Source organism: Labrus bergylta, chromosome 1, assembly GCF_963930695.1.
Source record: "Labrus bergylta chromosome 1, fLabBer1.1, whole genome shotgun sequence".
NCBI lineage: Eukaryota > Metazoa > Chordata > Actinopteri > Labriformes > Labridae > Labrus > Labrus bergylta.
In genome coordinates this window covers 20397060-20414627 of record NC_089195.1, presented here as the reverse complement: position 1 = coordinate 20414627, position 17568 = coordinate 20397060, and the positions used below count along the sequence as shown (strand labels likewise).

General features: G+C 38.4%; 1 protein-coding gene across 1 annotated transcript; it reads left to right on the top strand.

The window, feature by feature from the left end:
* Nucleotides 1-3681: 3681 nt before the first annotated feature.
* foxk1 (forkhead box K1) lies at nucleotides 3682-17507 on the top strand. The gene is made up of 9 exons (XM_020639713.3): nucleotides 3682-4155; nucleotides 7751-7966; nucleotides 11402-11600; nucleotides 11738-11884; nucleotides 12143-12336; nucleotides 12947-13119; nucleotides 14049-14288; nucleotides 15078-15254; nucleotides 15369-17507. Exons 1-9 carry the CDS (start codon nucleotides 3710-3712, stop codon nucleotides 15599-15601), a joined length of 2025 nt encoding a protein of 674 aa, XP_020495369.2. The 5' UTR covers nucleotides 3682-3709; the 3' UTR covers nucleotides 15602-17507.
* Nucleotides 17508-17568: the final 61 nt, after the last annotated feature.

The following is a 17568-nucleotide window of genomic DNA, read 5'->3' as shown; positions in this document are numbered from 1 at the left end:
AGATAAGAGTACATTGTGTGTAAATATTCCACTTACAGATACAAAGAAACACTTGACATGTTTACACCGGTCCATTTCACAAAATAAAATTCAAACAATCAATGACCAAAAAAAGGAATAGGCTGAGCCCAGGCTTATTGCTACCTATCCTATACAATCCTTAATATAACCCTGATATAACCCAGAACATCAGCAATACAAAAAAGAAAGAAAAACAAAGCAGATGAACTCTAAATTGTTCCTTAATTCTTCACAATTTTACGTTTTAATTATTCATTAATTTACATTTTATGGTTTTTGTTAGACTCTGTAGAGCAGGGGTTCCCAAACTTTTTAGCTTGTGACCCCCATTATGACGGTGATAGATACTTGGGACCCCACATTTTACGCACTAGGTCAAAACACTGGCATTAAAACAGCAAACAATAGCCCATACACCATCATATTATTTTTGTAATTTATTGCAAGACAACTTTAAGACTACTTTTTTTACCTACTTTATTTTCAAATTAATGGGTGAAATATCCAATTTTAAACCATTTTCATATGTTTTTGAAAGGAGTTTTGCGACCCCCTTAACAGTGTTCCGCGACCCCCCCCAGTGGGCCGCGACCCCTACTTTGGGAACCACTGCTGTAGAGTACAACACAATTTCAACTCATCACTTAGGCTGTTCCATAGTTTGACTCACAAAACTGAGACAGATTTGTATTTGATGTTACAAACGTACATGACCCTCTTAAATTACAATGACCTTCTCTTAATTGAAAAATGGTTGAGTATCAACAGACTTTTTTCTAGCTTGAAAAAGTCATGTTTATACAAACAAAGTAAATATTTAAGATAAGAAGAACCTTGTAAATGAAAAAAATATTTAATCATAGTAACCAGCTTTATTTATGACTTAGCTCTTTTCTGGAGTTTAATTATGGGATCAGTTTTAACTTTATATACATTTCCCCAGACCACAACACAGCATGTGATTCTGTAAATGTCATGATAAATGAATATTTATATACAGAATGATCAGTCTATATCATACATTGTTGATACAGCTAATACAACCTATTTTTATTATTCTTACTGGCATTGTAGCTATAAATTCATTTATTCAATGCTGTTATTTTTGCTCTGTTTGTTTCTATCGCCCTCTATCACATTTTAGGCCCGGCACAGTAGCAGCAGATGGCTGTTCATCATGAGTCGCGTTCTGCTCGAGGTTTCTGTTTGTTAAAAAGTCGTTTTTCCCTGCCACTGTAACTTCGCCAAATTTTATTAAGGTCTTTGTAAATAATATAACAAAAAGTGCAGTCTAAACCTATTCTTTTTGTAAAGTGTCTTTTTTATGAATAGGTGCTATACAAACAAAGACTTGTTGCTTGATTAAAGTAAATGGACAATTCAAATAAAAATAATATTACTGTTCATTTAGTAAGAAATCATATTTTTATTTTGTTTGTGAAAAGTTATTTTTTTTAAACAGGAATGCAATTTATTATTATGTCCATCACTGTTTGATTTTAAAAATGTTAAGAGCAGAAATACATTTATTTTTTGTCTTTTTTTTGGAGAAGAGTAATATTTTCTTTATGTATTTTTTGATCCGACCAACATCCAAATCTGGATATTATTAGAAAAAAGAGCAGCTAGTTTTTTTTTTAACAACTATGTGGAAAAATTACTTAAGTTATTTTCAAGATAGTTGTCAATTTATTTTATGGAATTAATTATCCAACAAAATTTTTAATAAGCTTTTCAAATGTTTTGTACAGAAATAAAATCGTTATTTTTTGATTGACCAATAGCTAGTTACACTTGCAATGAAATGTCTCCCCTTTGAAAGCCAATTAATAGCACTAAAAGAACATGCCTAAGATAAGTGAAACTTTTTTTCTTCTTTTCAGTGCCTTTCGAGAAATCTGTGTGCCAGTGTTGACTCTGTTTCTATGAACGCTTCATGTCACAACAGCGCACTCATGTGGTTGATCCTTTTTGGTAAATGTACACCCTCCGGCTCCTTCAAAGATCCATTATCCGAGTTTTACATCCATCTTGTTCTTTCCATGTTTATAAACAGAGGGTAGAGATAAAAAAAAAAAAAAGAAGAAAAAAGTCTGAGGTGGGCAAACCAGCTTCCCTGCAGACACCACATGTTCTTGGGGGCTGGGATAGAGGAAAACTGTGCAGGCTTCTATCTAAGCATTTCAACAATCGATGATAATAGACAAAGCCTGTCAATCATTATTTTCTCATTTATCTTCATTACACTGTATCTTAAATGATAAGACAAACAATTAAAAATAAATAATTAGTTCCAATCAATATGACAGCTGATTGGTCTGACTAGCCTTTATATGCCTTGTCCAATTCCTAGAAACATATGTTCTGGTTACCATTCACAATTCCGGAATGACATGAAAGTAAAGACAAATAAATCGTAAACTCTCAATAACACAAAACTTGATCACAAATCTCGAGATACTTCGTTCTGCAGTTTTCTGGTGTGACGACACCAACTGTATCCTATCAATCGAGGTGCCCACATGTTGCGTTCAAGGAAGAGAACTCCCAGTCATGATGTTTTGTTATGGTTTGTCACTGTCATGATAACTTCTCCTAAAGTATTTTCTTTATTCAATTAGAAGCAGTGTGTCTTGTTTAATGTAATTGTATCTTATTTAAGTAGACGCCAGACTTCAACACTCTGTACAACAGCTCACCTCATGCGAGCAGAGAACTGTCATCATAATAATATCTGTCTCTCCATACTGTAATCTGTTCTGCACATGTTAAATTTACAAATTATCCCTGCACTCATGTTCACTTCATTTGGCTGTCTACTCGCCGTTATATTGTATAGTTTCTGCTAATAGTTTCTGCTTTTAACTTATGTCAATACTGTCCATTTACAACTCTGTTTTTGCACATTTACATTTAATCTTTCATATTTAATTTACAACCATTTACAACTATGTTTTTGCACATTTACATTTAATCTTTCATATTTAATTTATAACCATCTACGACTCTGTTTTTGCACATTTACATTCAATCTTCCATATTTAATCTTCCTATTTAAAACTAGTAATGCTGAGTTAAATCCTGGTTGTATATATTCACATTCTTATTTCTGATATCTTTTAGTACTTATTTACTTTGTATTTAATATTATATTATGTTTAGATTTGCTAACATTGTGTTTTTTACTCATATTGTGTGTTGGATAACCTGCTGCTGTAACGCCATAATTTCCCAGTTTGGGATCAATAAAGTAACTCTATTCTATTAGCGGAGTTTTTATGTGTTTAGTAACAAAATAACCATAAACTAAAATTAAAGCAATAGGAAACTGGAAAATCTACATTTTAACAACTTTCTTTGGACGTCTATCGCATAAAAAAAAACTTACACGCAAATCCTGTTGTTACACCTTAAATAAACAGTGATGCGAATAGGTAAATAAAAAGATACTCGTAAAAAGGCGGCCCTGAACGCAGCATCATACCCGTTCCTGCGGAGGATCCGGTCCCGTTCTTTCCCCGGACCCGGACCCGGACTCCATGTTGTTCTGTCAGCCACGGAGTGAACAAGTGCCCTCGCCGAAAAACTCTCTCGTTGCAACTCTTGAGTGTGTGTGAGAGAAGTAAAAGTGTGCTTCTCTTTTTTTTTTTTTTTTTTTTTTTTTATAGTTGAACCCTGCGAAAAGAAGATGGCAGACTACCGGGAAGACACCGGAGCTCGGGCCCTGCTGGCTTTACAGTCGGCACCGTGCAGTCCCGTGCGCGTTGCGGTGACCTCGCACCCCTATCACCAGCCTCCGTTTGGCTTCTTGGGTCCTCCGCTGGTGGAAACCCGTGGCGACGCCGGGATTCTTCCCATTCGCCTGGCGTGCCCTCCTCCACAGGCCCTGGCCAGACTCGAGGGCCGGGACTTTGAGTTTGTCATGCGCCAGAGGACGGTCACCATCGGCCGGAACTCGTCTCACGGCTCGGTGGACATTAACATGGGTCATTCGAGTTTCATTTCACGGCGACATCTGCAGATCACCTACGACGAGGCACACGGGTTCTCCCTCCGGTGCTTGGGGAAGAATGGCGTGTTCGTCGACGGTGTGTTTCAGCGGAGAGGGGCGCCGCCGCTGCCGCTGCCCCGAGAGTAAGTTACTTTAGCATGGATGCTACCGACATGTTTATTATGGTAGCTACAGGGGGGGGGAAGAAAAAGTATCATGACCACCCATGTCATTATATATTTACTTTCCGTTTTATACATCTCCACCCACAACTTGAAAACCCCACATCAACAAGATGTCTTTGAACACACCAGTAAAGGCTCTTAAAAGTTTTGTTTTTAGAATTTTTTTTTTAAGTATAATTAAGTAAGACTAAATAAGACGTCCACATTAATACTGCCAAACGATTCTGAGAGTGAGTTTGATTTAGTCTGTTTTGTCATAGCTTCGGATGAATGTGTGTTTACCTTTAGTTTGGAAAGTGAGGCTCTTACTCATTATTGCAATGCAATAACTGTGTCTGTGTAGTTGTCATCTATTTGTTTAGAGAGACCCCAAAGAAACCGCTTTGTGAATTATTGATAGCTGAATTTGGCCTTATAGATCCTTATAAAATATCAGAATATCGACATTTTGGCTGCAAGTTAAGTTCTTGTATCAGCTGTTTTTTTTTTTGTTTTGTTTTTTTAAGCTTTCACGTTTCCGTCACATTACAGTAGAGTAAACAAACGCACCCCTGACAGCTTAACTCACGAGTTTTGCTGGAAGGTGTTTTTTGTTTAGTATTTGAATGCGTTTTATCATTACGAACCACATGGTCTGAATTTTTTATTTTATTTTATTTTATTTATTTATTTGTTTATTTTGCGCTCACTGGCTAAACTCAAAAATAAGTATTGTTATAAACGTAACACTTAATGTTTTTTTCTATCACTGGGTGGAGCGGAAGAAGGAGGTTTCGGGGTGGGGGTGGGGGGGGGGGGGGGGTGGTATAGAGAGTGTTCAGTCTGTGTCCTCTCTGATTGGTTGTTAAAACTGTTAAAACTGTTTGGGGGGCGTGTCGGGCTTTGAACAGGAAGTACAGTCTGAAATGACATCCTCATTGCAGGAGCACATGGAGTAAACACAAGACTCACAAACCAAGGCCTCATTCAACACACAACCATTTACACATGTGTTGGTCTGAAAGAATACATTAAATAAACTGGAACTCTTCCGATGTGGAAGTTGACAATTGTCATTAAAGTTATCCTAACACTTTAAAGGATTTTTTTTACATTATTTCATGTTACATCATTGAGTCACATACAATTAAGTGTATGATTCGATACTTTTGGGAGAAAAGACACTTGCATATAAACAGGTCTTTACAGAGTGCCATTACCTACGTAAAATACAACACAAAAGAGTTTCATTTGTTCACCTTTTTACCTTTTGCTGAGACTTCAGCTGAATCACTTTGGTTTAGTCTGTATTATCGCTATTCATCTGAGGAATGTCAGATATTCCACTTTCCTGTACAGGGCACAACAAGCTCTGTCAAGTTTCACTCACTTTTTATACAGCAATTTTCTAGTCTTACCTTAAAATGTAGGGAGGACTTAACGTCTAGGCGAGAGCTTCCAAATTAATTTTGAGGAATGATTTATGGTATTGTTTATTTTCAAAGCAATATGTACAACCATCGGCTTGTCCTATTTTCTAATGAAGGATTTGCTGTTTTCTCTCTTTTGTTATATTAATTAACAGTTGTTGTTCATTCAATTTGTTGGGACAAAAGAAACTGACAATTTTTCAATTTTATGAATCAAATGAGGAAGCATGGAAAAAGTGAAAATGTCTGTTTTGCCTCAACCAAGACATTCACATTGGAAATGATAAGCACTCCTCTTAAGATTTTATTTTTACTGTATAATACATCTTCCACCTAGTCTGATATTCTTTCCAGGCTGAAGCAGTTTTTCCTCATGGCTCTTTAAAAAAAAGACATTTTATTTAACCATCTATCTTCTTAAGCAATCACATTTCTGCAGCAGTGGATTAAACACACACTAATATTGGGCATGATGGGTTTCTGAGAATATGCAGTTCCAAGTTGAATTATGCCAAAGAAGCTTAATTTCAGTCCCATTGATTAAACCCTTGAACCTTCTTCCACTGTGTCTCGGAGTCTCTCACATGCCTGCAAGCAAACACGATTCAAAAAGTCATGTGATTTCTTTGAACAGTTGCTTTCTTTTTTTGCTACTTGGGCATAGAGATCGAACTAGTGAAGGATGTAAACAAAAGTGATTGTATTTGTCAGGCCCCTGTACTCCCTCAGCAGTGCTCCCCTCGCATGGACACTCAGTTGTGGAGGATGAACTGCTCTCGGCATAGACAACTGTTCGCAGACTGTTAACTGATTTAGTTTTGGTTATTCAGCTGAAGTTATACAGAAGACAAATTATGAAGTAAAGATAGGACATTACTTGAATAGTATCTTTAGTTATTTTTCCTCCACAGGGAGGTCTCAGCCTAAGCTCAGCACCCCTAGCATTAGTTGGGAGTTAGTTCCTATTCAAAGAGAATGTCATTTTTGATCAGACAAGAGTATTGGCAACAACTTTAAATATAGGGCCTTGCTGTCTGTACCTGATGGTAGAAACATATTTACATTTGGTCCTAAATGTGACATTGTGAAACATTAAGTAGTTCTACAAACATATGCCTTTCAAGGGTTTTGTTAAAGCTGGAACCATCTTGGGTCCTGACTCACCCTAGGATTTATTTGAGCAGTTGTCTGGACCTGCTGAAGAAGGAGAACATGCAGGTCAAGTTAGCACATTGTTCATTTTTGGCCAATTTGTTACTTGCTATGAGGTTCACTGTCACAAGGGCTATTACATGGAAACTATTTGGCTGAGAGCAACAACTCGCCTTTTCAGACATAGAACTCCAAACTTGATATCTTTGCCTCAAACATTCTCTAATGTGCTCTGTTCCTCCTAAAATAAATCACAAATAATTTAACCTGCACATGATAGTTTTGTAGGTCAGAACTCCCATCAACATAAAAAAGAAGATGTTGCTTTCTACAATTATAGTAAAGATAATGACATTGCTCTTTTTCTATTGAGAATGACACATTGTTCTTATGTTTTGATTTGAGCAACTAAAAGCATTCAGATGTGGTTGAGTTTCTTTTTCTTCAATATACTGTATGTTTCCCTGTTCTGATGTTTGTGTGTATTTACTGTGTATGTGTGCTCTGTGAATGTGCTGCTGTTATGAAAAAATACATCTATTCATTTGAAGTCCATTTGTGACCTTTGAATATACAGTTTACAAAACATATTCATTACAAGGTTCATTTAGTAAGTGCTCTTTTGGGTGCAGTCTTATCACATAATCTCGCTTAGTAAATAGAGTTGTTATGGTCCTGCAAATACAGGAAATTGTCAAAATTTAGATTTCTGTGAAATTAAAGATTAAAAAAAAAAGAAGAACTTTGAGTTTGAAGACAAGAAATCGGAAAAATACTCAGAAAACATAAAACTTATATTTCTAAAAAAAAACTTTGAACTTCATCTGCTGAGACAAATCTGGTGATGTGATTTAAATCTCAACATGAATTACTGATGATTAAAGGGTGAAAATGCTCAGCTCGTGAGCATTATAAAAGAGAAAAAGAATTAATCAAACCTACTGTGTTTCTCTTTTCTTCTATCCCTGGCCTCTTACTATATTGCTCTCTAGGTGTATGTTTCGTTTTCCCAGCACAGTAATCAAGATCCAGTTCATGTCACTCCTGGCGCCAGACGAGCACAGAGAGAGGGAGCAACCTGCACTTCCCCCTCGTCCTCTTCTGCCCCACATTTCCCCCCTCAAAATCAGCATTCCCACAATGCAGCAGCACGAAGAGCACATCCGAGCGTTTGGCTCTCCACTGCCTTCGCCCACTGGTACCATCAGGTAAGAAACAACCTACACAACCCCTGTGTAATTAATTGTAATTAGTAGTTAATACATGACTAATTTTTGTTTCTAATTTATGTTAAATTCAGTTCATTGGCCTTATTTACATGCAAGTTTTAGGAACTAGTTTGCCAAAGCATCAAGTAAAAATCAAGCAAAATTGTAAAAGATTTGGACTATATACAAAAACAGATATACACAATATATCACAAAATACAAACATAGAAAATAAAATCAACATTTGTACAATCCAAATGTAGGTGTATATTTAACTTGTGTTTTCTGTGAAGAATACAAAGACGATGTACCTTTTTTTTTTTTTTTGGAGTGGAAATTCTGTTTTTTCACAAACACTCAAACATAGGCCAGGAATACAAATGCTCAAACAGAGTGAGAGGACGCACGTGTAGCAGCAACCGAGCAATTTCGGTTTGGTGCCTTGCTCTATAGCCCATCACTCAGCAGTGCTCAGGAAGCAAACCAGCACCTCTCCAGCAACCAGACCAACTTCCACACTTTGGTCCTGTGACCCTCCAGTTTGCAACCCAAGTCCCTACAGACTGAGCTACTGGCACCCCCTTTCCTATTCTTTTCTTTTTTTAAACCTCTTTTTTAACAGGCAAATTCCCATTGAGATATTTTATCTCTTTAAAAGGGGAGTCCACTTGGCTTCTACATCTGTGTACTTTTTATTATTATAGATTAAATCTAGACGTTATAAAGATTTACACTACCAGTTAAATGTCAATTTGTAATATTAGACACTTCCATTTTCGTCCATAAACACCAAACACAAAAGACCTTTCTATATATTGAAGACTGGTTCATGTCCTTTGTGTGTTGTGGTGGTAAACTTCAGGTTTATGGACTGCAGGTGTGACTACAGAGAAAAGTGATCAAATAGCCACAAAATTTAGAAAATCATATTGAGCCACTTCTTTTACTTTTTTTTAAATAAAAAAGACAAGGTCATATCATTAAAAAGTTAGAATCAGGTTATGTGCTTGCTGCAGCAGCCATATGATAGATTTAATCTTGCTGTATATTAATATTTACACTACCAGTTAATCATCATCTAATAATACTAGACAATTCTATTTACATTTGTGTCATTTTGTTTTGGCAAAGGAAAGGCCGCTTGTTCAAAATGTTTAAGTTATGAAGGAGCATGCATGTAGACTGAGAGCCTCTTAACCAAATAGCACTTTATAGCTCACTTAATGATGTATACACAATAAGGGTTTTTATCAAAGTATATGAGCTATTTACATTCTCAGCTTGTCTCTGGTCTGTGCATGTTTATTCAGTCATCGGTGTGGATTTAATTTCCCTTTGTTTTATCTTAATACTTGCAGCTCATGCCACTGATAATATCCTGTCTGTTTGAAGGTGTGCTCATCAGCTGCTGTAGTGTTTTACTATTGACATGGAAACATGCTCTCGAATGAGCTGTGATAGCACATGTTTGAAAATCACTGCTCTATAAATGTATACAGCATGTGCATCTGGCAAGTGGTGACAGTGCTTAGTGCGCTCTCTGCTGGTGTGTGTTGGCTCCTACATCATACATCCCCACCAATCTAAGCCAATGTGTGCCTGCCTTATATGGAATGGCTGCAGCTCTGAGGCGCGTGATTGGCTGTCGGGCAGATTGTTTTGCCTGTAGGCCGTTTTTCTGTCCATTCCTGGTTTCCTTTTTTCAGAGCCCCCCCACCCCTCCTTCACAGCCCTCAGCTCCTGTTCTCTTGCACGTGGACACACACACGCACACACACTCACACACACACATACTCACACACACACTCACACACACACACACACACACACAACACATACACACAGAGTAAAGACCCTTGCTCATACATCTCTTCACCACATTCCCACTGTGGCCTTTTTCGGGCAGATTGTTGTGCCTCCTTCCGTAACAGCACACACGTACAGCAAATACAATGGGAGATTATTGTGTAAAAGCACATGCTCCTTCTTAAAACAACAACAGTAAAACTTCACATGGCAGTTAAGAGTCACTTTTCCTGTTTGGCAACTAAAATGAATTGTGTACAATAACATTCCTCTGTCAGCACTCACACTTGTACTGCTGGCCCATGTGCACATATGGACAGGGCTGTTTGTTTGTAACCGAGTCAGCCGAAAGCAAAGAAAAAAACCCTTGACCCTTCATAGAGGTATACAAAACTTTAAATGGAGTTTACATTTTTTAGACTTAAGATGTCCCAGAGAAACAGTAGAAGTTTTGTTCGTCTTCATTCATCTTTCAACATCGAGCCCACAGAGCTGCTCTCAAAACACAGCCTGCAGCTTCCTGCAGTTTCCTCAGCCAAAAAATACAAACATATTCTCTTCCTTTCTGTGTGCGTGTGTGCGCGTGCGTGCATTGCTCTCTGTTGCTGAAGGCAAATCAAAGCACACTGACTCTCCCAGAAACCAGTGTTTACTTTGCTAACAGAGGCAGGTGTGTGTTATATAACTTGCTCAGTTTTCTCTCTGTTTTGTCTCCTAACATCAACAGATAAAACCGGGTTAATAATTGACATACTTTAGGGCATTTGAGATCATTATGGTGTGCTGATGATCACTTTATGTGTTTTGAACAGCATGGATCTGAACTGTTATTGTTTTTCCAAACGGCGTGCTTGTGTGTAACAGAGTTCTGTCTTTACACCTCTGAACTCATTCTACTCTTTGCAGTGTTGTACTTTGTCAAAGGTGAATGTGAGGAAATTATCAGAAACAAGTGAGAATATTCCTAAACGTGTATAAATGTAGTGACAAGGTCAGTGTATTTTATTTCGAAAGGAAAATAAGTTCATTTCACAGGATTATAGTAAAATGAATATAAAGAGACTGAAAATATAAAAATGAGGATCACTATTTTCAATGTGTTTAGTTGAATGATTATGACTATATAAATATAAATATAAACAAATTTGAATATGTAATAATTCAAAGTGTTGAGGCTTTCTATGTGTTGACTAAAGAACTATAATTTAATTAGAGGCTATAGGTGAAATATATCAAATAATATATTTTAAATATACACACCAACATAAATATATTAGAGGTTGATCTTGTCTCAGACTCAGTCAACATGTTGTTAAGAGAACTTCACCTTGAACATGTTTATTGACCCCTAAGAGGATCACATAAATTCAAGGCTGTATATGTCCAAAGGTCGAGGTCTTCAAGTGAGATTGAAAGCCAGACACATTGTTTTTAATTTCATTAAATTATACAATTGTATTTCATTAATCTCTGACCACAGCAGATCTTTCTAGCTCTTTTATTGGTAAAAGGTAGAAACATCTTCTTGATAATACCTTCACACAGTCACCTGTATTGCTTTAAGTCGTGGCCTCAAACCGTCACTTTAAGCTTTTAACACCAAACTGTTTCCTCTCCTCTCCTCTCCAGTGTTCCTAACTCCTGTCCGGCTAGTCCACGAGGTGCAGGGTCATCAGGGTATCGCTATGGACGCAACGTGACCTCTGACCTCCAGTTAGCAGCTGAATTTGCAGCCAAGGCCGTTTCTGAGCAGAGACGAAGCCTCATCGATCAGAGATGTGGTGGAAGTGAGCCGCGTGGGGAGTCAGCTGGCGGAGACAGCCCCAAGGTGAGAACACAGTCACATCATCAACAGTTATTTATTTTGCCCGAAGGAGACGTCATTTTGAACTTTTCAACTGTCCTCGTTGTACAGTTTGTGATTTATAATGTGTTAATGTCAGTACTTGTGTCTTGTTTGTCCAGGATGAGTCCAAGCCCCCTTATTCCTATGCACAGCTGATTGTCCAGGCCATCTCCTCTGCCTCGGACAAACAGCTGACTCTCAGTGGCATATACGCCCACATCACCAAACACTACCCCTACTATCGCACTGCAGACAAGGGGTGGCAGGTATGCTCTCTTTGATGAACTGGAGTGTAATGGCTTCCCAATATTAGCACTAAAAAAAGCACAGCCTCAAATATTGGAAGGTTAGCCTAGTAAAACTTAGATCAGTATGGTGGCATGATACAGTCAGAAAACTGTGATATAACAGAAGCTCATTTATTTATAGGGGTTAAAGACATTTTTTAAATTTCTGTCATATTTCCTTTCAGTTTACGATTTCTGTTCGTCAAGTGACTTAATACAACATTTTACTCCCTACAGAACTCGATCAGACACAACTTGTCTCTCAACCGCTACTTCCTGAAAGTGGCTCGATCTCAGGATGAGCCGGGGAAAGGTAGTTTTTGGCGGGTAGATTCCGCGTCTGAGAGCAAGCTGGTAGAACAGGCATTCAGGAAAAGACGGCAAAGAGGAGTGGCTTGCTTTAGGACGCCATTCGGACCTCTCTCTTCTAGGTAAGTGGGTCCTTTGTGGCTTAATAAGTCTGCCACCAAAGGTTAATGTCATTATCTATGTACCCACCCCTTTCTAAGAGAGATATTGTTTGGTCTTAGAAATAAAAATAAAGTAAGAAAATGCTCATCAAAAAATGGAATTGCTAATATTTTTTATATACTTTAAAATAAAGTCTCAAACTCAATGATTCTGCTATCATTAATGACCAAGAAAACGGCAAATCTTTGTATTCAAGGAACTGGAAGCATTAGATTTATTTATTTATACTTGAAACATGACTTAAACAATAATTAACATGTCAGTATTGGGATTTTATCTTTCTTTATATTATATATTTTATAATTATTATTATATCATTGTTGCAGCTTTCGAGCACATGCACACTAGGCTGTCAGCCACTTCTGGTCTCGTGCTCTTTGGCTTCTGACTTGTTTGCTTCCGATAACCCTCTCTTTTATCTCTCTGCTTCTGCTCTTGGCTATCATTTGATTGGATAGAACAAAGTAAGTCTTTCTAGGCACTGGCAGTGAAGGAGCTCTGTATATCACAAGAAGTCTCTTGATGTAATTATTGATTTCCTTGGTCGTCTCCTCATTACTACTTTTCTAGGAGTGCCCCTGCATCCCCGACCCACCAGGGGCTTCTCTCTCCTCCATCCAGCGGGCTGCAGACTCCTGAATGTCTGAGCAGGGAGGGCTCTCCCATCCCCCATGACCACCATGAGCAGCTAGCTCACAAATTGGCATCTGTGCCTGAGTACAGGTACTCTCAGAGTGCCCCAGGTGAGATACAAAACACAATCAAAATCACACATGTAATATGTGTAACATGTCATACTAAAACTGAACGTTATTAGGAACAATATTTTTCTTTGTGTGATATATATTGGGGTTTTTTAAAGAATATTTGACCTGATGAATGCAGTGTCTTTTTATGTACATCATTGAAATTTTTAATCAGACAATTTTACTTAAGCGGGTCCTTAAGTCATTTTCTGATTTCAAATGCCACCTCCCACTTTCATCACACCCTTGGTCCGGCCTTCTGACAGCAGCTCTGAGTAGAAAAGGTGGAGAGATCAGCTGGAGTTACACATTCTTCATAAACTTCAAAAATAAACTTGAGGTTTGCAATTGTGTTACACATCATCAACCAATCCTAACAAAGTTCAAAGTTATGTTTAGTTTAGGCCAACAAGAGCAGCCTTGTGATTGTAACTTCTAATTAAACCAAAGCTCACCATATTGAGTTACCAGTGGCCAATGCCTGATTCATGTTAGCTGCAGGTGTCGCCCTCAAAAGTGAACAATCAGCAGCACTGTTAATGGTCGGTATACGTGACAAAAGCATTAACTGGCACCGGGGAGAGGGACCGATGATGGCGAGGAATCCACTCATTCAACTCTGTGATTGTCTGCTTCAAGCTTCATGCTGATGTGTCTGTCACAAAGCAGCGTTACCTGTAACCCGTGCATTTTTGTATGCAGAAACACACCGACTCTGCATGCACAGTGGTCAGTTCTGTGACTACTGATGGTGATATCAGACAGACTTTTTGTACATAAGTCATGGACATGTTCAAGAGAGAAAACAACACTAAAGTGGCAACATACTGTAATGTTCTTCAGGTCTGACTATGTGCTCATGGCAAGTTCAGCCCTACTTCACACACTACATAACAGGTACAATTCTTGTTTGTGTCTCTGTGCAGGATCTCCAGTCAGTGCTCAGCCTGTCATCATGGCTGCCCCCCATCACCTGGCAGGGAAAGCCCTTGCTCTAGTTCCAGGTGGTGGTGGTCAAGTCCAGCCCATCCACCTGCTTCAGAACGCCCCTCAGTCCTCCATCACCATGCTCAGGGTGGTAACCAGTGCCCCTCTTGCATCCAATCCTCTGAATGGGTACAGCACATCCTCTGTTGGAGCAGCAGAGGGCAACAGTGATCTCAGAGGTACTGCCATGGAAATTTCTCTTGGATGCTCTTTTTTACTTTATAATTGTTTGCACTTATCTGCAGTGTTGAGGATATTTCTGACAGATTAGGTTTGCTTTTATCTCCCCTTTATTTAAAGATAAAAAAATCTACTGTATTAAATGATAAATAACTTTACTATATCATCAGACATTAAGGAATCAAGCTATGTTGAGTGCTGGCTTCTCTGTCAACAATGCAGCAGCCAGTATGTCCTCCTGCAAAGTTTCGATTTTGGCCTGGAATGTTTTTTTTTTTTTTTTTAACATTGACCAGAGAAGTAGGCGGCTTTACGGCACCCGCACACGGCCGTTTTGCCCCTTGGTTTGCCAGACTAATGGTAAACCAATAAGTGTTGCAGCATTGAAAGCAGGCAACCAAACTGATTCAGATTTACATAATTCTACCCGACCTTAAAAGCCTAGGCATTTTCCTAATAAGCTCCACGACCAGAAACAAGGTAAAACTAGGGTTAATATTGGAGATGATGAACAACAGAGAGAGGTTAGAAGGCAGGAAGGTTTCAAGACCGATGCAGAGCAGGATAAACACTGGAGCTTCAGAAATAAATATATTAATTTCACATCTTTTCACTTCTCTCAGGCTGGGGATTTTGGATGGAACAGAAATAAATATGATTTTTTTTTTTTTTATGAATCAACCTCAACTCTGCTTTGAGCTGACTGATCATATATAATACACTTTCATGAACATTAAACAGGTTTCGTTGTTCTATTTTTGAAGATGGTGTACTTGTGTTTGTATCAGAAGCCCAGCTGAACAGGGAGCAGGTGATTCAGACTGTGGACAGTGCGGTGCAGCAGGGCGGGGATGGGAGGAACTTCGTCCCAGGTTTACATCAACTTCCTGTCCGTCCGGTGACCCAGAATGGCAAACACACCACTGCTGTTGTTGCCACGGCGAACAGCCTTGCTATTGCATCTGGTACGTTGTTCTGCAGTTACTTAACACAGACAGCAGTCATGCTGAAGAAAATAGACGTTTAAGCTTAGAAAGATGGGGATTGAAATCATACTGATGCGCTGTTTTCCTCTCCAGGCCTCTGTAGTCCTCTCCAGATCCTGGCTGCTCAGGCCTCCAGCTCCCCTCCAGTGCTGGTGAGCCGACACCCCAATGCAGAAACTTTAGCTGAGCAGCCAGGTGAGCCCCAGGCCAAGCGGCCAAAGATGGAGAACGAGGGTGGGACTGAATCTGCTCATCATCAGGTAACATCTGCCCAGCAGCCTGTCATCGTTGCCATGACATCCCAAACCCAAGACCCCAGGATGTAAAAACCCCAGGGCCTCTTAACAGGTACCCGATGGACAGCCTTCTTATTGTCCCCAAACTGCTTTGCCTTTTATACTCATTTGATATGACTGCAGCCGCAACGGCCAAAAAATGTACAGGCAGCCTCTCTCAACAGAAGGGAATTCACTTATAAGGAACATTATATTTTGGTCAAAAATAGATGAAACGTTTCAAATACATTCTGAATGTATAAAGAATATCTTTCAGGAGTTTTTTCAGCTTTACAGACTTTTTAATGTGATCCATTATTCACAATAAATTAAGAATTGAGTTAAGCTTGTGAGAGCATTATACATATTGATAATCATTTCAGCACTACTTTTTCTACGTGAATGTTGGCTTATCAGACTGGTCTCCTCTTGATAATGGATTGAATGCATCAGTCGCTCTCAGGCCAAAGAACTCACCTCTCCTGCACTTGTGATAAGAGTCATAGTTTGATTTAAAACCAGGGAATGTGTGTTCGCATGTTTGAAAATGGCTGAAATTAACGGAAGAAGCTGTGATAATCAGAGATGACATAATGTGTAAATTCACACACTTGTGGACATAAAGATAAGAGAGGACTTAACTGTATATTGTCACTGACAGGGTTGATGTTTGGGAGACTTTTAAGAATATGATTGTACTCTTCACAAGGCAATCCTTACTGAAAAAAACAGGTTGTCTTTCTTAGAAAAGAGAAAAAAAAAACGTGTATACACTGAGGCCTGGATCTGAATGTGAGGCATCTTCCTCTTGCCTTCTCACACAATAAGAACAGGGTAATGTTTTTGTAAAAGTAATGGAAAGGAAAACTCATAAAACAAACCAAGACTTTCTCAGATCTTGCTTCCCTGCAGCTCAGTGCGGTTTGTCAGAGTAAAGCTAAATTCAAGATGACCTGCATGATTAGACAGCAGAGCTGTAGCAAAGAAAGGGCAGAAACAAGAGGCAACTATTCAGAGTTGATTAAAGTGGAGCTGACCTAATGTAGACAAACTGATTGTTGTTTTATTATTATTATTATTATTTTTTAGTAGTGGTTCAAGGAGAAATTGAACAGCTTGTGCGTACAGTTTTTGTCTTAGCACAGAAAAGCATTATTGAAATAATCCTTAAAGCCTTAAGTATTTCTACATTTTTCGTTGTCATTTTACTTTAACCCGTAGACAGCTTAACCTTTTTTTGTAGATTAATACAGCGCTTCTTTAACAGTACACAATTAGCAACACTACAGTGGTGATAGTTACGTTGCATCAGTAGACTTGTATCGGTTTTATAAGGGGAAGGGCGGGACCAACACATGACCACATATTCATCTGCTCTCTTGATGTTTTCTTTATTTCTTCAGGGTACTTTTGGCATCTTTTCTAATCTTTGCTCCCCACTTTTTTTATTTTGACCTTTTTATCCTTTACCTTTCTCCTCCTCCCTCTCCTCAGTGAGCAGTCTCCATATTTTCTGCCTCAAACGAGGCGTCGAGCTGTTGGCACAGACACACTGCCTTAATCAGATATTCTGCAGCACTTTCTCCCCCCTCTCTCTCTTCTCACTCATTTTCACTCTGCCTTTAGCTGAATGCAATCTCACAGGCTTCTTTTAAAGCTGGCAATCAGGCACAACTTGCGCAATATTTCAGTGATCATTGTTGCACATTATAAGAAAGAAAAAAAAAAAAGATGTGTAATGATTGTATGCTGCTTTATCTGCTAAATGATAAAGCTATTTAGAAGTTTGTTTTTCTTATTTTGGAAAAAAAGAAAAAATATTTTGCTATATGTTAAAACAGCTGTCATCAATACGTAAACATTCTGGAAATAGAGAAGTATATGTATTTTTAAATGTTCCTGTATTTGTGATTTGTTAAAATGTGTAGCACAAATTAAAATTCCTCATTGACTTTAATATGTTGTCTTTCCCTTTTGTCACATGTTGGGTTTGATTCCACACTGCAGTACGTTGTTTA

What these genes read in the sequence shown, in the direction of transcription:
- foxk1 (XM_020639713.3), top strand. Translation starts at nt 3,710, where the DNA reads ATGGCAGACTACCGGGAAGACACCGGAGCTCGGGCCCTGCTGGCTTTA. An exon ending in CTGCAGACAAGGGGTGGCAG is followed by an intron (nt 11,885 to 12,142) that starts GTATGCTCTCTT and finishes TACTCCCTACAG; the next exon opens with AACTCGATCAGACACAACTT. An exon ending in TTCGGACCTCTCTCTTCTAG is followed by an intron (nt 12,337 to 12,946) that starts GTAAGTGGGTCC and finishes CTACTTTTCTAG; the next exon opens with GAGTGCCCCTGCATCCCCGA.